Source organism: Rhincodon typus, chromosome 7 (assembly GCF_021869965.1).
Source record: "Rhincodon typus isolate 14 chromosome 7, sRhiTyp1.1, whole genome shotgun sequence".
Classification (NCBI taxonomy): domain Eukaryota; kingdom Metazoa; phylum Chordata; class Chondrichthyes; order Orectolobiformes; family Rhincodontidae; genus Rhincodon; species Rhincodon typus.
In genome coordinates, this window is record NC_063338.1 from 67,798,939 (window position 1) to 67,812,830 (window position 13,892).

Below are 13,892 nucleotides of genomic sequence, written 5' to 3' on the forward strand. Positions count from 1 at the left end.
TTCCAAGTTTGTAGATGTAAATTGTGGGGGGGAGGGGCAGTGTAAAACTACAAAGGATATTAACAAGTTGATGGAGCAGGCAGATGACATTCAGTGTGGAGAAGTGATGCATTCTAGTGGGAAGAACATGGAGATACAATAGAAAATAGATTGTACAGAAGCACAGACACAAGTATAGAATGAGCAGCTATAAAGATTACAGCATTCCAGGCCTAATTAATAGCAGCATAGAATACAGGAGCAAGGTGGTTGTGCTGAACTTGCACAAGACACAAATTAGACCTCAGCTGGAATGCAATGTCCAGTTCTAGCTGTCATACTTCAGAAAGGATGCGAATGCATTGGATAGAGTGCAGAAGAGGTTTACGTGAATGGTTGCAGGAATGAAATAGTTATGAGGATGAGATTGGAGAAGTTGGGACAGTTCTCCTTAGAGGGAAGGCTGAAGGGAGATTTTGATGTAAGTTTTCAGATCATGATCAGGCTAGACAGAGTAGATAAAAATAAGCTGTATCCTCTCAAAGAATTCATAACTGGAAAAGAAGCAAATGTGATGAGAAAAACACTTTTTTCACATAGAATGTAGTGCGCTGCTGACAGGTTCAATTGATGTATTCAACGCAGCATCAGATAATTATTTAAACAGAAAGAATATTCAGGGTTATGGGGAAAAGGTAAGAAAAAAAGCATTGTGATATTGTTCATTCAGACAGCCAGTGTAGATATAAGGGGCTGAACAACCCCCTTCTACACCATAATTTGTAATTAATTAGTGTTAAATATAGCTCAAGAGCTAAACAACTTTTTAAAATATTCTATATCCTAAAATTTTAAATAAATACATAAACAGAGCCCTAAAACTTACATAGAGCCAGCCAATTTTCATTAACAAAATTATTCTTGGTTCAAAAGTAAAAATGTAAAAGTAAAAGTAAAAATCACTACTAACATCTGCAGTGTATCTGGGGCACAAAGTCATGTAAAGTTAATTACTGATTTAACACTTCTGCATAGATTTATAAGAAATGCTAGTTGCAGAGCAAAATCAGAGCCCATAAATGTGTTGTGCTCCTAAGAAGAGTCATACTGGATTTGAAAAATGACTTTCTTGGTCTACGGATGTTCACAGACCTGCCAAATTTCTCTAGCACTATGTTTTATTTCCAATTTCCAGCATCTGCAATATTTTGACCAAATGAAAAAGTACAACACAGGAACAGGCCCTTTGGCCCTCCAAGCCTGTGCCGACCATCATGCCCTCATTAATTGATAAACAAACCTGCCATTTTTCAATCCATATCCCTCTATTCCCGCCCTATTCATGTACCCATCTGGGTGCCTCTTAAATGTCTTCAATGTGTCTGCTTCCACCACCTCTTCTGGTAATGCATTCCAGGCTGCTACCACTTTCTGCGTGAAAAACTTCCCTCACACACCCCCATTAAACTTTCCCCCTCTGACCTTGAACCTGTGCCCCCTTGTAATTGAAACTTCAACCCTGGGTAAAAGCCTCTGACTATCCACCCTATCTATGCCTTTCATAATTTTGTAGACGTCTATCAGGTCTCCTCTCAGCTGCCGTCTTTCCAGTGAAAACAATCCTAGTCTTTTTAACCTTTCCTCATAGTCAATGCCCTGGAGAAAAAAAGTTCCGTCTTTGTTTTGAATCCACACAAAATTAACTGTATCTACAAGACATCGTGCTCCACAGACAGCTGCTCCTGTTGCATCCTGAGGTCTATATTGCAATATGTGTCACCACATGCACACTCCTGACCTCTCTGCATTAATGCTGCCTTACGCTATCTCAAAGCTGTCCCTGTACTCATTTCCATTTCACTTTTTGCCTCATTCGACAGCGACTAGAAACTTTTTCTCTTCCTTTCAGGTGTCAAAGGATGCAAGCTCTAAAAATTCAGGTACTGATACCAGTCTTCCACCCTTCACCTTCTCCGATTCTCTCACTCTATTCCAACACCTTAGTATGGGAGAAAAAAAAGAGTTCTCATGAGGTGTCATACTGGATTCAATGTTAACCTTGTTTCTCTCTCTAATGATACTGCATGATCTGCTAAGTTTCTCCAACACTTTGGTTTTTTCCCACAAATCACCAGATACCCATAGCTAATAAGAGTTTTCTGGTAAACATTGGCTCCATTCTGCCTTAAGTTATGATATTTCTATTTCATAATGATTCATATAAAATTCTACTAAGGCAAAGTATGGTAAGTTTGCCCAATTTCTGTAAACAGTTTTGTGGTAGGATGCACATACTTTTGTATCACACACAACGCAACATAGAGTTGCTTTTCAGTGAATACCTTAAATTGAACCCATGTCTGCTTCCTAAGGTAGATTTGAAAGGTTCCATGGCACTTTTTTGGACAGGACCAGTGGAGTTATTTCTGATGTCCTGGCATACGTGTGCCTCAATTAACATTTGATCACTATTGCATTGCTATTCACAGGAGCCTGCAGTGTGGAAATGAGCTCCTGACATTGCCTTTACGTGCTTTGGGAGTTCTGTGGTATTGAAAAGTGATCTAAAGGTAAGTCTGTCTTTCTTGAAAACGATTAATGTCTGAAGTCACTATATGCTTCCGGTTAAGATGGCGGGGCAGAGTAAGACGCTCCAACCAGAGCTTCTCTGCTCTCCAGCTCCTTTTCCTCTCTTTTCCCCCTCTTGCTGTAGATTTTCTTCCCTCTACTTTTAAATTCTCAAAGTACCTTACCTGGAGGGAATGAAGAACGGAGTCAAAGACCCACCCGGCGTGGGAGACGAGGAGCAGAGCAATCGTTGGCTCAGTATAGAACCAGAGTCTCATATAGCATGGAAACAAACTCTTTGGTCCAAACTCATCTGTGCTGCCCAGACATCTTAATCTGACCTAGTCCCATTTTCCAGCATTTGGCCCATATCCCTATGAACCCTTCCTACTGATATACCCACCCAGATTCCTTTTAAATAATTGTAATTGTACCAGCCTCCACCACTTGTGTGAAAAAGTTACCCCTCAGGTCCTTTTTTTTTTAAGAATCTTTCCCCTCTCACCTTAAACCTATGCCATCTAGTTTTGGACTCCCATACCCTGGGAAAAAGACCTTGGCTATTTACCCTATCCATGCCTGTCATGATTTTGTAAGCGTCTATAAGGTCACCCTCGGTATGCAACGCTCCAGGGGAAGAAAGCCCCAGCCTATTCAGCCTCTCCCTATAGTTCAAACCTTCCAATCCCAGCAACTTCCTTGTAAATGTTTTCTGCACCCTCTCAAGTTTAACAGCATCCTTCCTATAGAACGGCAACCAAAATTGTAAGCAGTATTCCAAAAGTGGCCTCACCAATGTCCTGTACAGCTGCAACATGACACCTCAATTCCTACACTCAGTGCAATGACCAATGAAGACAAGCATGCCAAATGCCTTCTTCACCACGCTATCTATCTGCAACTCCACTTTAAGGAACTATGTACCTGCACCCCTAGATCTCTCTGTCTGGCAATACGCTTCTGAGCCCTACATTAGCTGTATAACTGCTGCTCTGGTTTGCGTTACAAAAATGCAACACCTCTCCTTTATCTAAATTAAACTCCCATCTGCTACTCCTCAGCCCATTGGCCCATCTGATCATGGTCCCATTGTACTCTTGGGGGTGGTATGGTGGCTCAGTGGTTGGGCATGCTGCTTCACGGTGCCAGGGACCCGAGCTCAATTTGACCCTTGGGCAACTGTCGGAGTTGAGTTTGCATGTTCTCCCCGTGTCTGCATGGGTTTCCTCCCACAGTCCAAAGATGTGCAAGTTAGGCAGATTGGCCATGCTAAAATGTCCATAGTGTCCAGGGATGTGTAGACCAGGTGGGTTAGCCACAGGGAATGCCGGGTTATAGGGAGAGAGTAAGGGTGGGGCCATCTTCAGGGGGTCAGGGAAGACTTAGTGGCCAAATGGCCTACTTCCACACCGTGGGGATTCTATGATAACCCACTTTACTGTCCTCTACACCAACTATTTGGTGTCATCTGCAAACTTACTAACTATACCTCCTACATTCACATCCAAATCATTTGTATAAATTACAACAAGCAGTGGACCTTGTGGCACACCACTGGTCACTGGCCTCCAGACTGAAAAACAAACCTCCACCACCACCCTCTGTCTTCTATCTTCAAGCTAATTTTGTATCCAATTGGCTAGCTCTCCCTGGATCTCGTTTGATCTAACCTTACTAAATCGGTCCACCAGGTGGAACCTTGTCGAACGCTTTACTGAAGTCCATATAGACTATGCCTACCACTCTGTCTTCATCAATCTTCTTGGTCACCTCTTCAAAAAACTCAAATCAAGTTACTGAGACATCATTTCCACCCACAAAGCCATGGTGACGATCCCTAATCAGTTCTTTCCTTTCCAAATGCATATAAATACTATCCCTCAGAATCCCCTCCAACAACTTACCCACCACTAACTTAAGGCTCACTGGTCTACTGTTCCCCGGCATTTCCTTACAGCCTTTCTTAAATGATGGCATATTAGCCAACCTCCAGACCTCAAGCACCTCACCCGTCGTTATCGATGTTACAAATATTTCAGCAAGGGGCCCAGCAATCTCTTCCCTAACTTCCCCCAAAGTTCTAGGAATCACCTGATCAAGTCCTTTAAGCATTTTAAGACCTCCAGCATCTCCTCTTCTGTAATATGAATTCTTTTCAAGACATCAATATTTATTTCCCCAAATTCCTTAGCTTCCATATCCTCCTTCCACAGTAAATACTGATGCAAAATATTCATTAAGTATCTCACCTATCTCCTGTGGTTCTGCACATAAACAGCCACGTTGGTCTTGGGGCCCTATTGTCTCTTTAGTTTCTCTTTGCCCGTAATGAATTTATAGAATCTCTGTGGTTTCTTCTTAACTCTATTTGCCAAAACTATCTCATGTCCCCTTTTTGCCCTCCTGATTTCTCTCTTAAGTATACTCTTTTAGGGATTCACTCAATCCCAGCTGTCTATACCTGATATACGCCTCCTCTTTTTCCTCAACCAGAGCCTCAATTTCTCTAGTCATCCAGCATTCCCTACATTTACCAGACTTGCGCTTCACACTAACAGGAATGTACTGTCTCTGAACTCTCATCTCATTCTTGTCTCATAAGGCCTCACACTTCTCAACCGTCCCTTGACCTGCGAATAGCTTACCTCATTCAGCTTTTGAAAGTTCCTGTCTAATACCGTCAAAATAGGCCTTACTCCAATTTAAGACTTTAACTTATTGATCAGTTCTTCCTTTTCCATAACTATTTTAAAACTAGTAGAATTATGATCAGTTGCCCCAAAGTGCTCCCTCAGTCACTTGTCCTGCCTTATTTCCCACCAGGAGGTCAAGTATTGCTCCTTCTCTCGTAGGTATATCCACAAAAAAGTATATCGTAACATTAACAACAAAATCAAATAGCAAAAATATGTATTGAATGAATCAAGGACAACCTTCATACTACAATTATTTTTTGCATCACTGCTAACTGGGTTCATCAAATCAGATTAAAATACACGGATTAGCAGAATATTTAACATTATTTGAATATATTGTAGTTCTCTTCTTAAAGAATAAAATGATCATATCTGTTACCTTTTCCTTCACCAGGCGACCCAACAGCTTTTCATTTGGAGTGCTGAAAAGTAAAATAATCTATGAATATTCAATTTACAAATGCATGTACTTATGAATCCAATCCCACTCAGGGTTTATTAGTATTAACTTAAGAGCTGACATACTTCCTGAGGAAGTAGTGGATGTGGATACAGTTACAACATTTAAAAGACATTTCGATAAGTACATGAATAGGAAAGGTTTGGAGGGACATGGGCCAGGAGCAGGCAGGTGGGACTAGTTTATTTTGGGATTATGTTCAGCATGGACTGGTTGGACCAAAGGATCTGCTTCTATGATCTGACTCTATACAAACATTTCCTCCTACTTGTGAACAACTATTTTATGTTGTCTTGCACAGTGTTCTGATTTGTGTACAAATCGAATTGATTCAGAACAGAACCCATTCACAACCTGGGGACTGCTCATATATATATCATCTTGTACTATTTCAAATATCAGTTGCCTTTAAGACTGCATTACTTTTGGAATAAAACTAAAAAATTTAACTCGTGATAATATCACTAACATCTTGTTCTCCTAATAATTTATTCATAGGTGCAATTAGTTTATTTATGAACTGATTAATTAACTTGGTAGTTTGTTGCCATTGCCATCAGGGGGGCAATGGCCTAGTGGTATTATCGCTGGACTGTTAATCCAGAGATGCCAGGTAACGTTCCGGGGACCCAGGTTTGAATCCCACTATGGCAGATGGTGGAATCTGAATTAAAACAAAATATGGAATTAAGAGTTCTAATGATCATGAAACCACTGCTGATTGTCAGGAAAAAACCCATCTTGTTCACCAATGTCCTTTAGGGAAGGAAGCCACTATCCTTACCTGGTCTGGCCTACATGTGACTCCAGACCCACAGCAATGTGGTTGACTCTTAATCTGCCCTCTGGGCAATTAGGGATGGGCAATAAATGCTGGCCTAGCCAGCAATGCCCTCATCCAGCAAATGAATTTTAAAAAATGTTGAAAAAAAACTGAAGATCAGGCTAAAGATTGCCCACTAATATGCAAAAAAAAACTTTTATTTTCTGAGATTAAGATGTTTCAGCCAGAAGTGGTAGATGCAGATACAGTTACATTTAAAAATATTTGGATAAGTATATGAATAGAAAAAGTTGAGGAATATGGACCAAACGCAGGCAAGTGGGACTAGTTTTGTTTGGGAAACTTGGTTGGCATGGATGAGTTGGACTGAAGGGTCAGTTTCCATGCAGTATGACTCCACAACACAGTCTATAGTGCCATTAATATTAGATAGCATGTTACGTTTTTACTATGAACAACTTAAATGTAAGAAAGAGTTTTTGATCAATACCTCAAATCCTCTTCATCACCCATCTCCACACCAGCTTCCTTCAGCATGGCCACAGCTTCAGGAAATTCCAACCTCAAGGTTGGTTCCAAGAACTTAAAAGGTTCGCACGGATATTGTTTACATATTGTTTGAATCTCAGTCTGATACCTATAACAACAATGCAATGAATTAATATTTAGATGATTGTTGTTACACCTCACTGGCGTCACACGCTAGAAATCAAGCCGCGCTATTCCTGTAGTGTCTTGACCCACGGTCAAAAAGCATGGACTGGGTTTCTGTACTTTACAAGAATCACTATTTAGTACAAATAGAGTGTGTTTGGGTACATGTAAACAACTATGTACTAATGATAAACAACTCTACGCCCCTCATTAAAATTTCCCCAACACTGGTATTGTGTAGGGAGAGAAAATCTAGAAAGGTCCTTCAATTGCTGCTATTCAGAGTGTCTGCTGGGATGATCCTTTTTGCTTGCCATGACTTGCTATCTTCAATCTCTCTTCTCCAGGTACTTTTGCTTCTTTGCGGTAGGCACAGAGTAACTGGTCTCAAGTTATGAAGTCTCTGACTTTATTGGTTAAAAGCCACACTTTACAGCAAATGATGAGGGAAAGTAACTGGTACACTTCAGATAGTTTCTTTTAAACTGCAGAGAAAGAAAGTGATACCACCTCCCCTTTTGGAGGTCCAAAGGCTGTCGGTCATATTGTTCACCCTCACAAGCTGTTTAGCTACCTAAAAGCCAAACACACAATTGTTAGCAGGTAGAAGGCTTCTGTTATTGACAGCTAGTCACCAAAATGCAGACAACTAGCTACTTTTTGCCAGCTGAATCTTACGTTGTATACATGCCTGGTGCCAGTTGTCCTTATAGAAAATGATACGTCCTAGGTAGGTTGCTTTTGTGAATTCACTTTGGGCTAAAGGTCACTGGACCAGTAATCCAAAACCCAAAATATTGTTCTGGGGACATGGATTCAAATTGCACCATGGCAAATTTGAAAAATTCATTAAAAATCTGGAATAAATAAAAGTGGGCCTAATGGTGATCACATATCCACTGTTGATTGCTGTAAATTTACAGGGCTTCACCTCTCAACTTACTCTGCATTTTGTTTGTTTTTATTCCCTCTAATACAAGAATAATGCCTCCCTTTATCCTTTTCCTCAAATTTTGGTAGAGCCTGTACAAACTTAAACACTTCATTACTGGACTACAAATTATGATTCAGAATTCTCCCTACCAGAGCCTGCATCAACACCTGATGTTTCCTGTTTCAACTGCATCATTTTAAGCCAGTATTTCTACTCATCTCATTTCCGTTGCCATGTTTCTTTCCTTATGTTTTTCTTTCCTTTGGAATTCAATGTCCAGTTTCTTCATTTTCTCCTCACACTCAAGATTAATTGTAATTGTAACTAAAAATCACCTGATTCTGTTTCACTATCCTGAATCTTAGTCACTCATATTTTCTCTAAACCCAACACCATGCCTGTATCTTGATTATATCTACACTCCTAGCTGTTAGGCAATGCTACATCCAGTTTACCCAACGATTCAATCAACCTGAGTTTTGAAACTTTTGAAAGCTCCCTTTAGACTGTCAAAGGACAACTCTGCCACCTGCAGGAAATCCTTTGCCATATTCAGTGCCATGCCTTAAATGAAATACAACACCTACGCTCGGTTCGCAACAAACAACTGCACCTCCCAGTCGCGAACCATTTCAACTTCCCCTCCCATTCCTCAGACGACATGTCCATCCTGGGCCTCCTGCAGTGCCACAACGATGCCACCCGAAGGTTGCAGGAACAGCAACTCATATTCCGCTTGGGAACCCTGCAGCCCAATGGTATCAATGTGGATTTCACAAGTTTCAAAATCTCCCCTCCCCCCACCGCATCCCAAAACCAGTCCAGCTCGTCCCTGCCTCCCTAACCTGTTCTTCCTCCCACCTATCCCCTCCTCCCACCTCAAGCCGCACCTCCATCTCCTACCGACCAACCTCATCCCGCCCCCTTGACCTGTCCGTCCTCCCTGGACTGACCTATCCCCTTCCTAACTCCCTACCTACACTCACCTTTCCTGGCTCCATCCCCGCCTCTTCGACCTGTTTGTTTCCCCTCCACCTATCCTCTCCTCTATCCCTCTTCTATCCGCCTCCCACTCTCTCCCTATTTATTTCAAAACCCCCTTCCCCTCCCCCTTTTCTGATGAAGGGTCTAGGCCCGAAACGTCAGCCTCTCTGCTCCTATGATGCTGCTTGGCCTGCTGTGTTCATCCAGCCCTGCACCTTGTTGTCTCGGATTCTCCAGCATCTGCAGTTCCTACTATCTCAAATACAGAAGTTGTTTTCTTTCACCTCTGTAATTTACTAAAAACACACCCAAATCTTCATGGTCTGTTTCAAAATAGATTCTGGACAAACCCCAAAACTTTGTCAGTCTTATTGTGTTAGCATGCTGGAAATTAAACATGGCTATTCCTGGAGGTGGCATAAAAATAAAAGATTTTATTGAGGTATGCAAAATTGCCCAATTTACCTGCCTTTTTAGACTAAGGTTAACAGAAAAGAAACAGGTTTCCATACTTAACAAGAATTACTATTTATCGAAATAGATAGTTATTTACTTATAGCTAGAATCTATGAATTGACAATATATAATTCTGCTAGTTAAAACTCTAACCACAAGTCACACTTAAGCTTAGACCGAGACGAGTATGCCACCACCGCTATGGACTTCATCAGCAAATGCGTGGAGGACTGTGTACCAAAGAAGTCAATCTGAGTCAGGAACAAAAACAGAAGTTGCTAGAAAAGCTCAGCAGGTCTGGCAGCATCTATGGAGAAAAAAAATCAGAGTTAATGCTTCGGGTCTGCTCTGAGGAAGGGTCATCAGACCCGAAGCATTAACTCTGATTTTTTTTCTCCACAGATGCTGCCAGACCTGCTGAGCTTTTCCAGCAACTTCTGTTTTTGTTCCCGATTTACAGCATCCGCAGTTCTTTCATTTTTTTTAAAGTCAATCCGAGTGTTCCCCAACCGTAAACCTCGAATGAACCAGGAAATCCGTTCCCCACTGAAGACCAGACATGCAGCATTTAAGTCAGGTGACCCAGACCAATACAGAGAATCCAGATATGACCTCTGCAAAGACGTCAGCGAGGCCAAGAGGCAGTGCCGGATCAAGTTGAAGGCCATGATCTATCAAACAGACTCATGCCGTCTATGGCAAGGCCAAAATGACATTATGGGATACAAAATGAAACAGTGTAAGATAGCGGACAAAGACACATTTCCCCCACTCCCCTGATGCGTTCAATACCACCGGCGTGGCGACACCTGTCCTAACAGCCCCAGACACACCTGTTCCCCTGTCACCGCTTCAGAAGTCAGATCAGACTTTCTGGGAATCAACCCAGGGAAAATGACGGGCCCGGATAGCGTCCCTGGCCGAGCACTCGGATCCTGTGTGGACCAACTGGTGGAGGTATTTACGGACATCTTCAACATCTCCCTCCTACAAGCCAAAGTTCTCCACCTGCTTCAAGAAGACCACCATCATCCCCATACCCAAGACAACACATGCAGTGTGCTTAATGACCACCACCCAATAGCCCTGACTTCAATAACCACATAAATACGACGGTCAAGGCAGCACAACAACGTCTCTTCTTCCTCAGGCGGCTCAGGAAATTTGGCATGTCCACAAGGTCTCTCACCAACTTCTACAGATGAAAGCATACAGTCTGGGTACATAACGGCCTGGTATGGCAACTGCTCTGTTCAGCACTGTAACAAACTACAGGAAGTGGTGTTCACAGCCCAAGCCATCACGGAAGCCAACCTTCTATCCACGGACTCCATTTACATGGCTCACTGCCGTGGAAAGGCAGCCAAGATCAAAGACCCATCCCACCCTGGCAACGATCTCCTACAATCTCTTCTGTCAGGCAGAAGATACAGAAGCCTGAACACACGCACAAGCAGGTTCAGGAACAGCTTGTCTCTGGCTGTTATCAGACTGTTGAATGGACTCTAGCCTCAATTAATGTAACCTGTATGCTTCTTAGTCTTTTTGAACTGTACATTCTTTGCTTGCTGTGATCTGCCTGTACTGCTCATAAATAAAGCTTTTCAGTGTATTTTGGTACACGTGACAATAAAAAAAATCAAGTACGAAAGGTGATTAAAAAAATGAAAAAGGGCAGAAAACAGCCTTTATTGAGATCTTAACTGAAGATAACCTGTTGGACAGGATATTAATCAACAAATGAGTGGAGTTTCAGACAAATCAACTGAAATAATTGAAGGATGAGTTAGATCAAAGATTTTCTACAGTGCGGAAGCAAGCCATTGCCCATTGAGTCTGCACCGACCTTCCGAAGAGCACCCCCCCATGCTATCCCCATAACCCTGCATCTCCCATGGCTAATCCACTTTTCCTACACATCCCTGGGCACAATGGACAATTTAGCATAGCCAACTCACCTAACCTGCATGTCTTTGGACTGTGGGAGGAAACCCACGCAGGCATGGGGAGATGTGCAAACTCCAAATAGACAGTTATCTGAGGCTAACCACTGAGCCACCATGCTGCCCCAAACATGGAATGCATTCATGACATTTTCAATGAATATATCATGGAACCAAAGAACAAGTTATTCTGGCGTCTGAGATGAAATTGAAAGGTGTGATGGTAAATAAGCAGTGGCAAACATTAAGAAATATTTCAATTCTCAATGAATATACATTCAGTTGAGAAATACTGAATTCAAAGCAAATGTGATCCATTCAAGGCTTACTTAAAGAGGTTAAATAGCATAAATTAAAATAGCCTAAATTTGCCAAGAGTAGTAAGCCTAATGTCAGAAATGTACAGATTATTTGTTTTGCAGAAAAAGCTAATCTGTTTTTAACATGGACACAATCTTACAAAATGGTTCTCAGAAGTCACATGACCACACTTGTGGACCAAGCTGGTGATGGGACCGGTTTGTACTTGTCTCAGGAAGAAATCACAAGAAAGCTCTTGAAATTTAAAGAACACTTCCAAGAGTAAACAGAAACACTCTGATAGTGGCCGAGGGTGTGAACAGTTCTTCCTAACTCACCAGCAACCTGACCAGATGAGAGCCATTCTGAGCCAGATGATAGGGAATTTGCCTCAACCAAACCGAGTTGTGTCCAATACCTAATGTGGAAGCATGATTGTATAGTTTTGGGGGTGCAGCCATTTTAATTTTTGAATTGTATAAAATTCTGACGGTGAAAAACCATTTTGTACATAGACCATGAAAGAAATGTCTTGGCGCCACCATTGCTTCTTAATAAAAAGTGGTATTCAGGGCTGCTGAACTGAACCAGCCTACCAAGAGCCACAACTTACATGCTTGTTGATGAGAGGCAAAGAAGCCTTCACTTACACCCAGGACCTGTTCTGCTCAGTCCATTTGTGGGAACAACTCCAACTACACAACTACAGAAGGCAATTCTGACTTTATATTTCCCACCCTTCACTTCAGAAAAAGAATCTTTTGTCAAATAACAGGCCTGCAACAATCTTAAAGACCAATCTTTTGTCTTTATAAGTATCTTCTGTTCTTATCTACTTTAAATCTTTGTATCTGTAATAAATTTATCATTTTTTAACTTCAGTAATTTTCAACAATAGTTCTGTAGTGAACTAACTTTTCATTTTGTTTGAGTATAAGGCTGCACTGCTTGTCATTTTTATATTGAAACATTTGAAATGAAAAGGGGTCTACAAAAGAACTTGTACAACTTCAATAATTAGCATAAATATAAAATTGGTTAAAGTACAGAAAACAGTGTAAGAATAGGTTATCTTCATGTTGGCAGGCTGTAACATTTGGAATGAAGCAAGGATCAGTGCTGACTTAGTGTAATCAAGCGTAACGTACCCAAGTTTCTTGAAAATGCAAAGCTGGTGGGGAATAAAAATTGTGAAGAGGACAAAGAGAATCTGCAACATTTAGTCAAGTTAATTAAGTGGGCAAGGAATTGTAATGTTATCGGCAGACGAAAACAATATTTTAAAGATGGTGAGAGCCCATTAAATGTTGGTGTTTAAAAGGTGTTTGGATATCCTTGTCCTGAAAATGCAAAGTTAGCATGCAGGTACAGCAAGAAATTAGGAAAGCAACTGGTATGTTGTGTTACCGGGAGGTGGTTGAAATAGAAAACTGAAGGAGTTTTCCTGCAATTATGTCAGAATCTTGACCAATCACATTTGGAGTACTGTGTAGAGTTCTGGTCTACTTATCCAAGAAAGGACATACTTTCCTTAGGGCGGAGAGCAATGAAAGATCACTATTTTGAGCGAGAGGGTTGTCTTGTAAAGGGAAGATTAAGTACAGTAGATCTATATATTCTGGAATTCTAAGAGAGCTGGACACCATAGATACTAAGAGGTTATTTCCCTAGCTGGAGTCTAGTCAGAGGGAGCACAGTATTGGGGTAACATCACTAAATTCCCCACCAATATCCTGAGAATTACTACTGATCAGAAACTCAGCTGGATGAAACATACAAATACAGTGGTGACGAGAGCAGGCCAGAAACCAGGTACACTGCAGTGAGTAGCTCAACTCGTGATTCTCTAAATTTTGTGCACCTTCTACTAGGCACAACTCAGGAGTGTGATGGAATACTCTTCATCTGCCTAGATGACTGCAGCTCTAACATAACTTAAGAAGCTTGACACCATCAAAGACAAAACGGTGCACTGATTGTGATCATATCAACTCACTCCACCACCAATGCTCAGTAGCAGCAGTGTGTAACATCTAAAAGATGCACTGCAGAAATTCACTAAAGATCCTTAGACAGGACCTTCCAAATACATGAGCATGACAATCTAGAAGGACATGGGCAGCAGATACATGGG

At 41.5% G+C, this 13,892-nt stretch overlaps 1 protein-coding gene and 1 long non-coding RNA gene across 3 annotated transcripts in view; one reads left to right on the plus strand and one right to left on the minus strand.

The window, feature by feature from the left end:
* The window catches only part of LOC125483461, a 60,512-nt gene that overhangs the window by 9,888 nt on the left and 36,732 nt on the right, over positions 1 to 13,892 (plus strand). For both annotated transcript variants that reach the window (XR_007262431.1, XR_007262432.1), the window contains exon 2: positions 2,469 to 2,549. This is a non-coding gene — a long non-coding RNA (uncharacterized LOC125483461). The remainder of the gene's footprint in view (positions 1 to 2,468; positions 2,550 to 13,892) is intronic.
* Positions 1 to 13,892, minus strand: part of dars1 (aspartyl-tRNA synthetase 1) — a 90,403-nt gene that overhangs the window by 2,261 nt on the left and 74,250 nt on the right. Inside the window, exons 13-14 of the mRNA XM_048598662.1 lie at positions 6,978 to 7,124; positions 5,623 to 5,665 (exon numbers count right to left, since the gene is read on the minus strand). Of these exons, the coding sequence (XP_048454619.1) occupies positions 5,623 to 5,665; positions 6,978 to 7,124 (190 nt within the window). The remainder of the gene's footprint in view (positions 1 to 5,622; positions 5,666 to 6,977; positions 7,125 to 13,892) is intronic.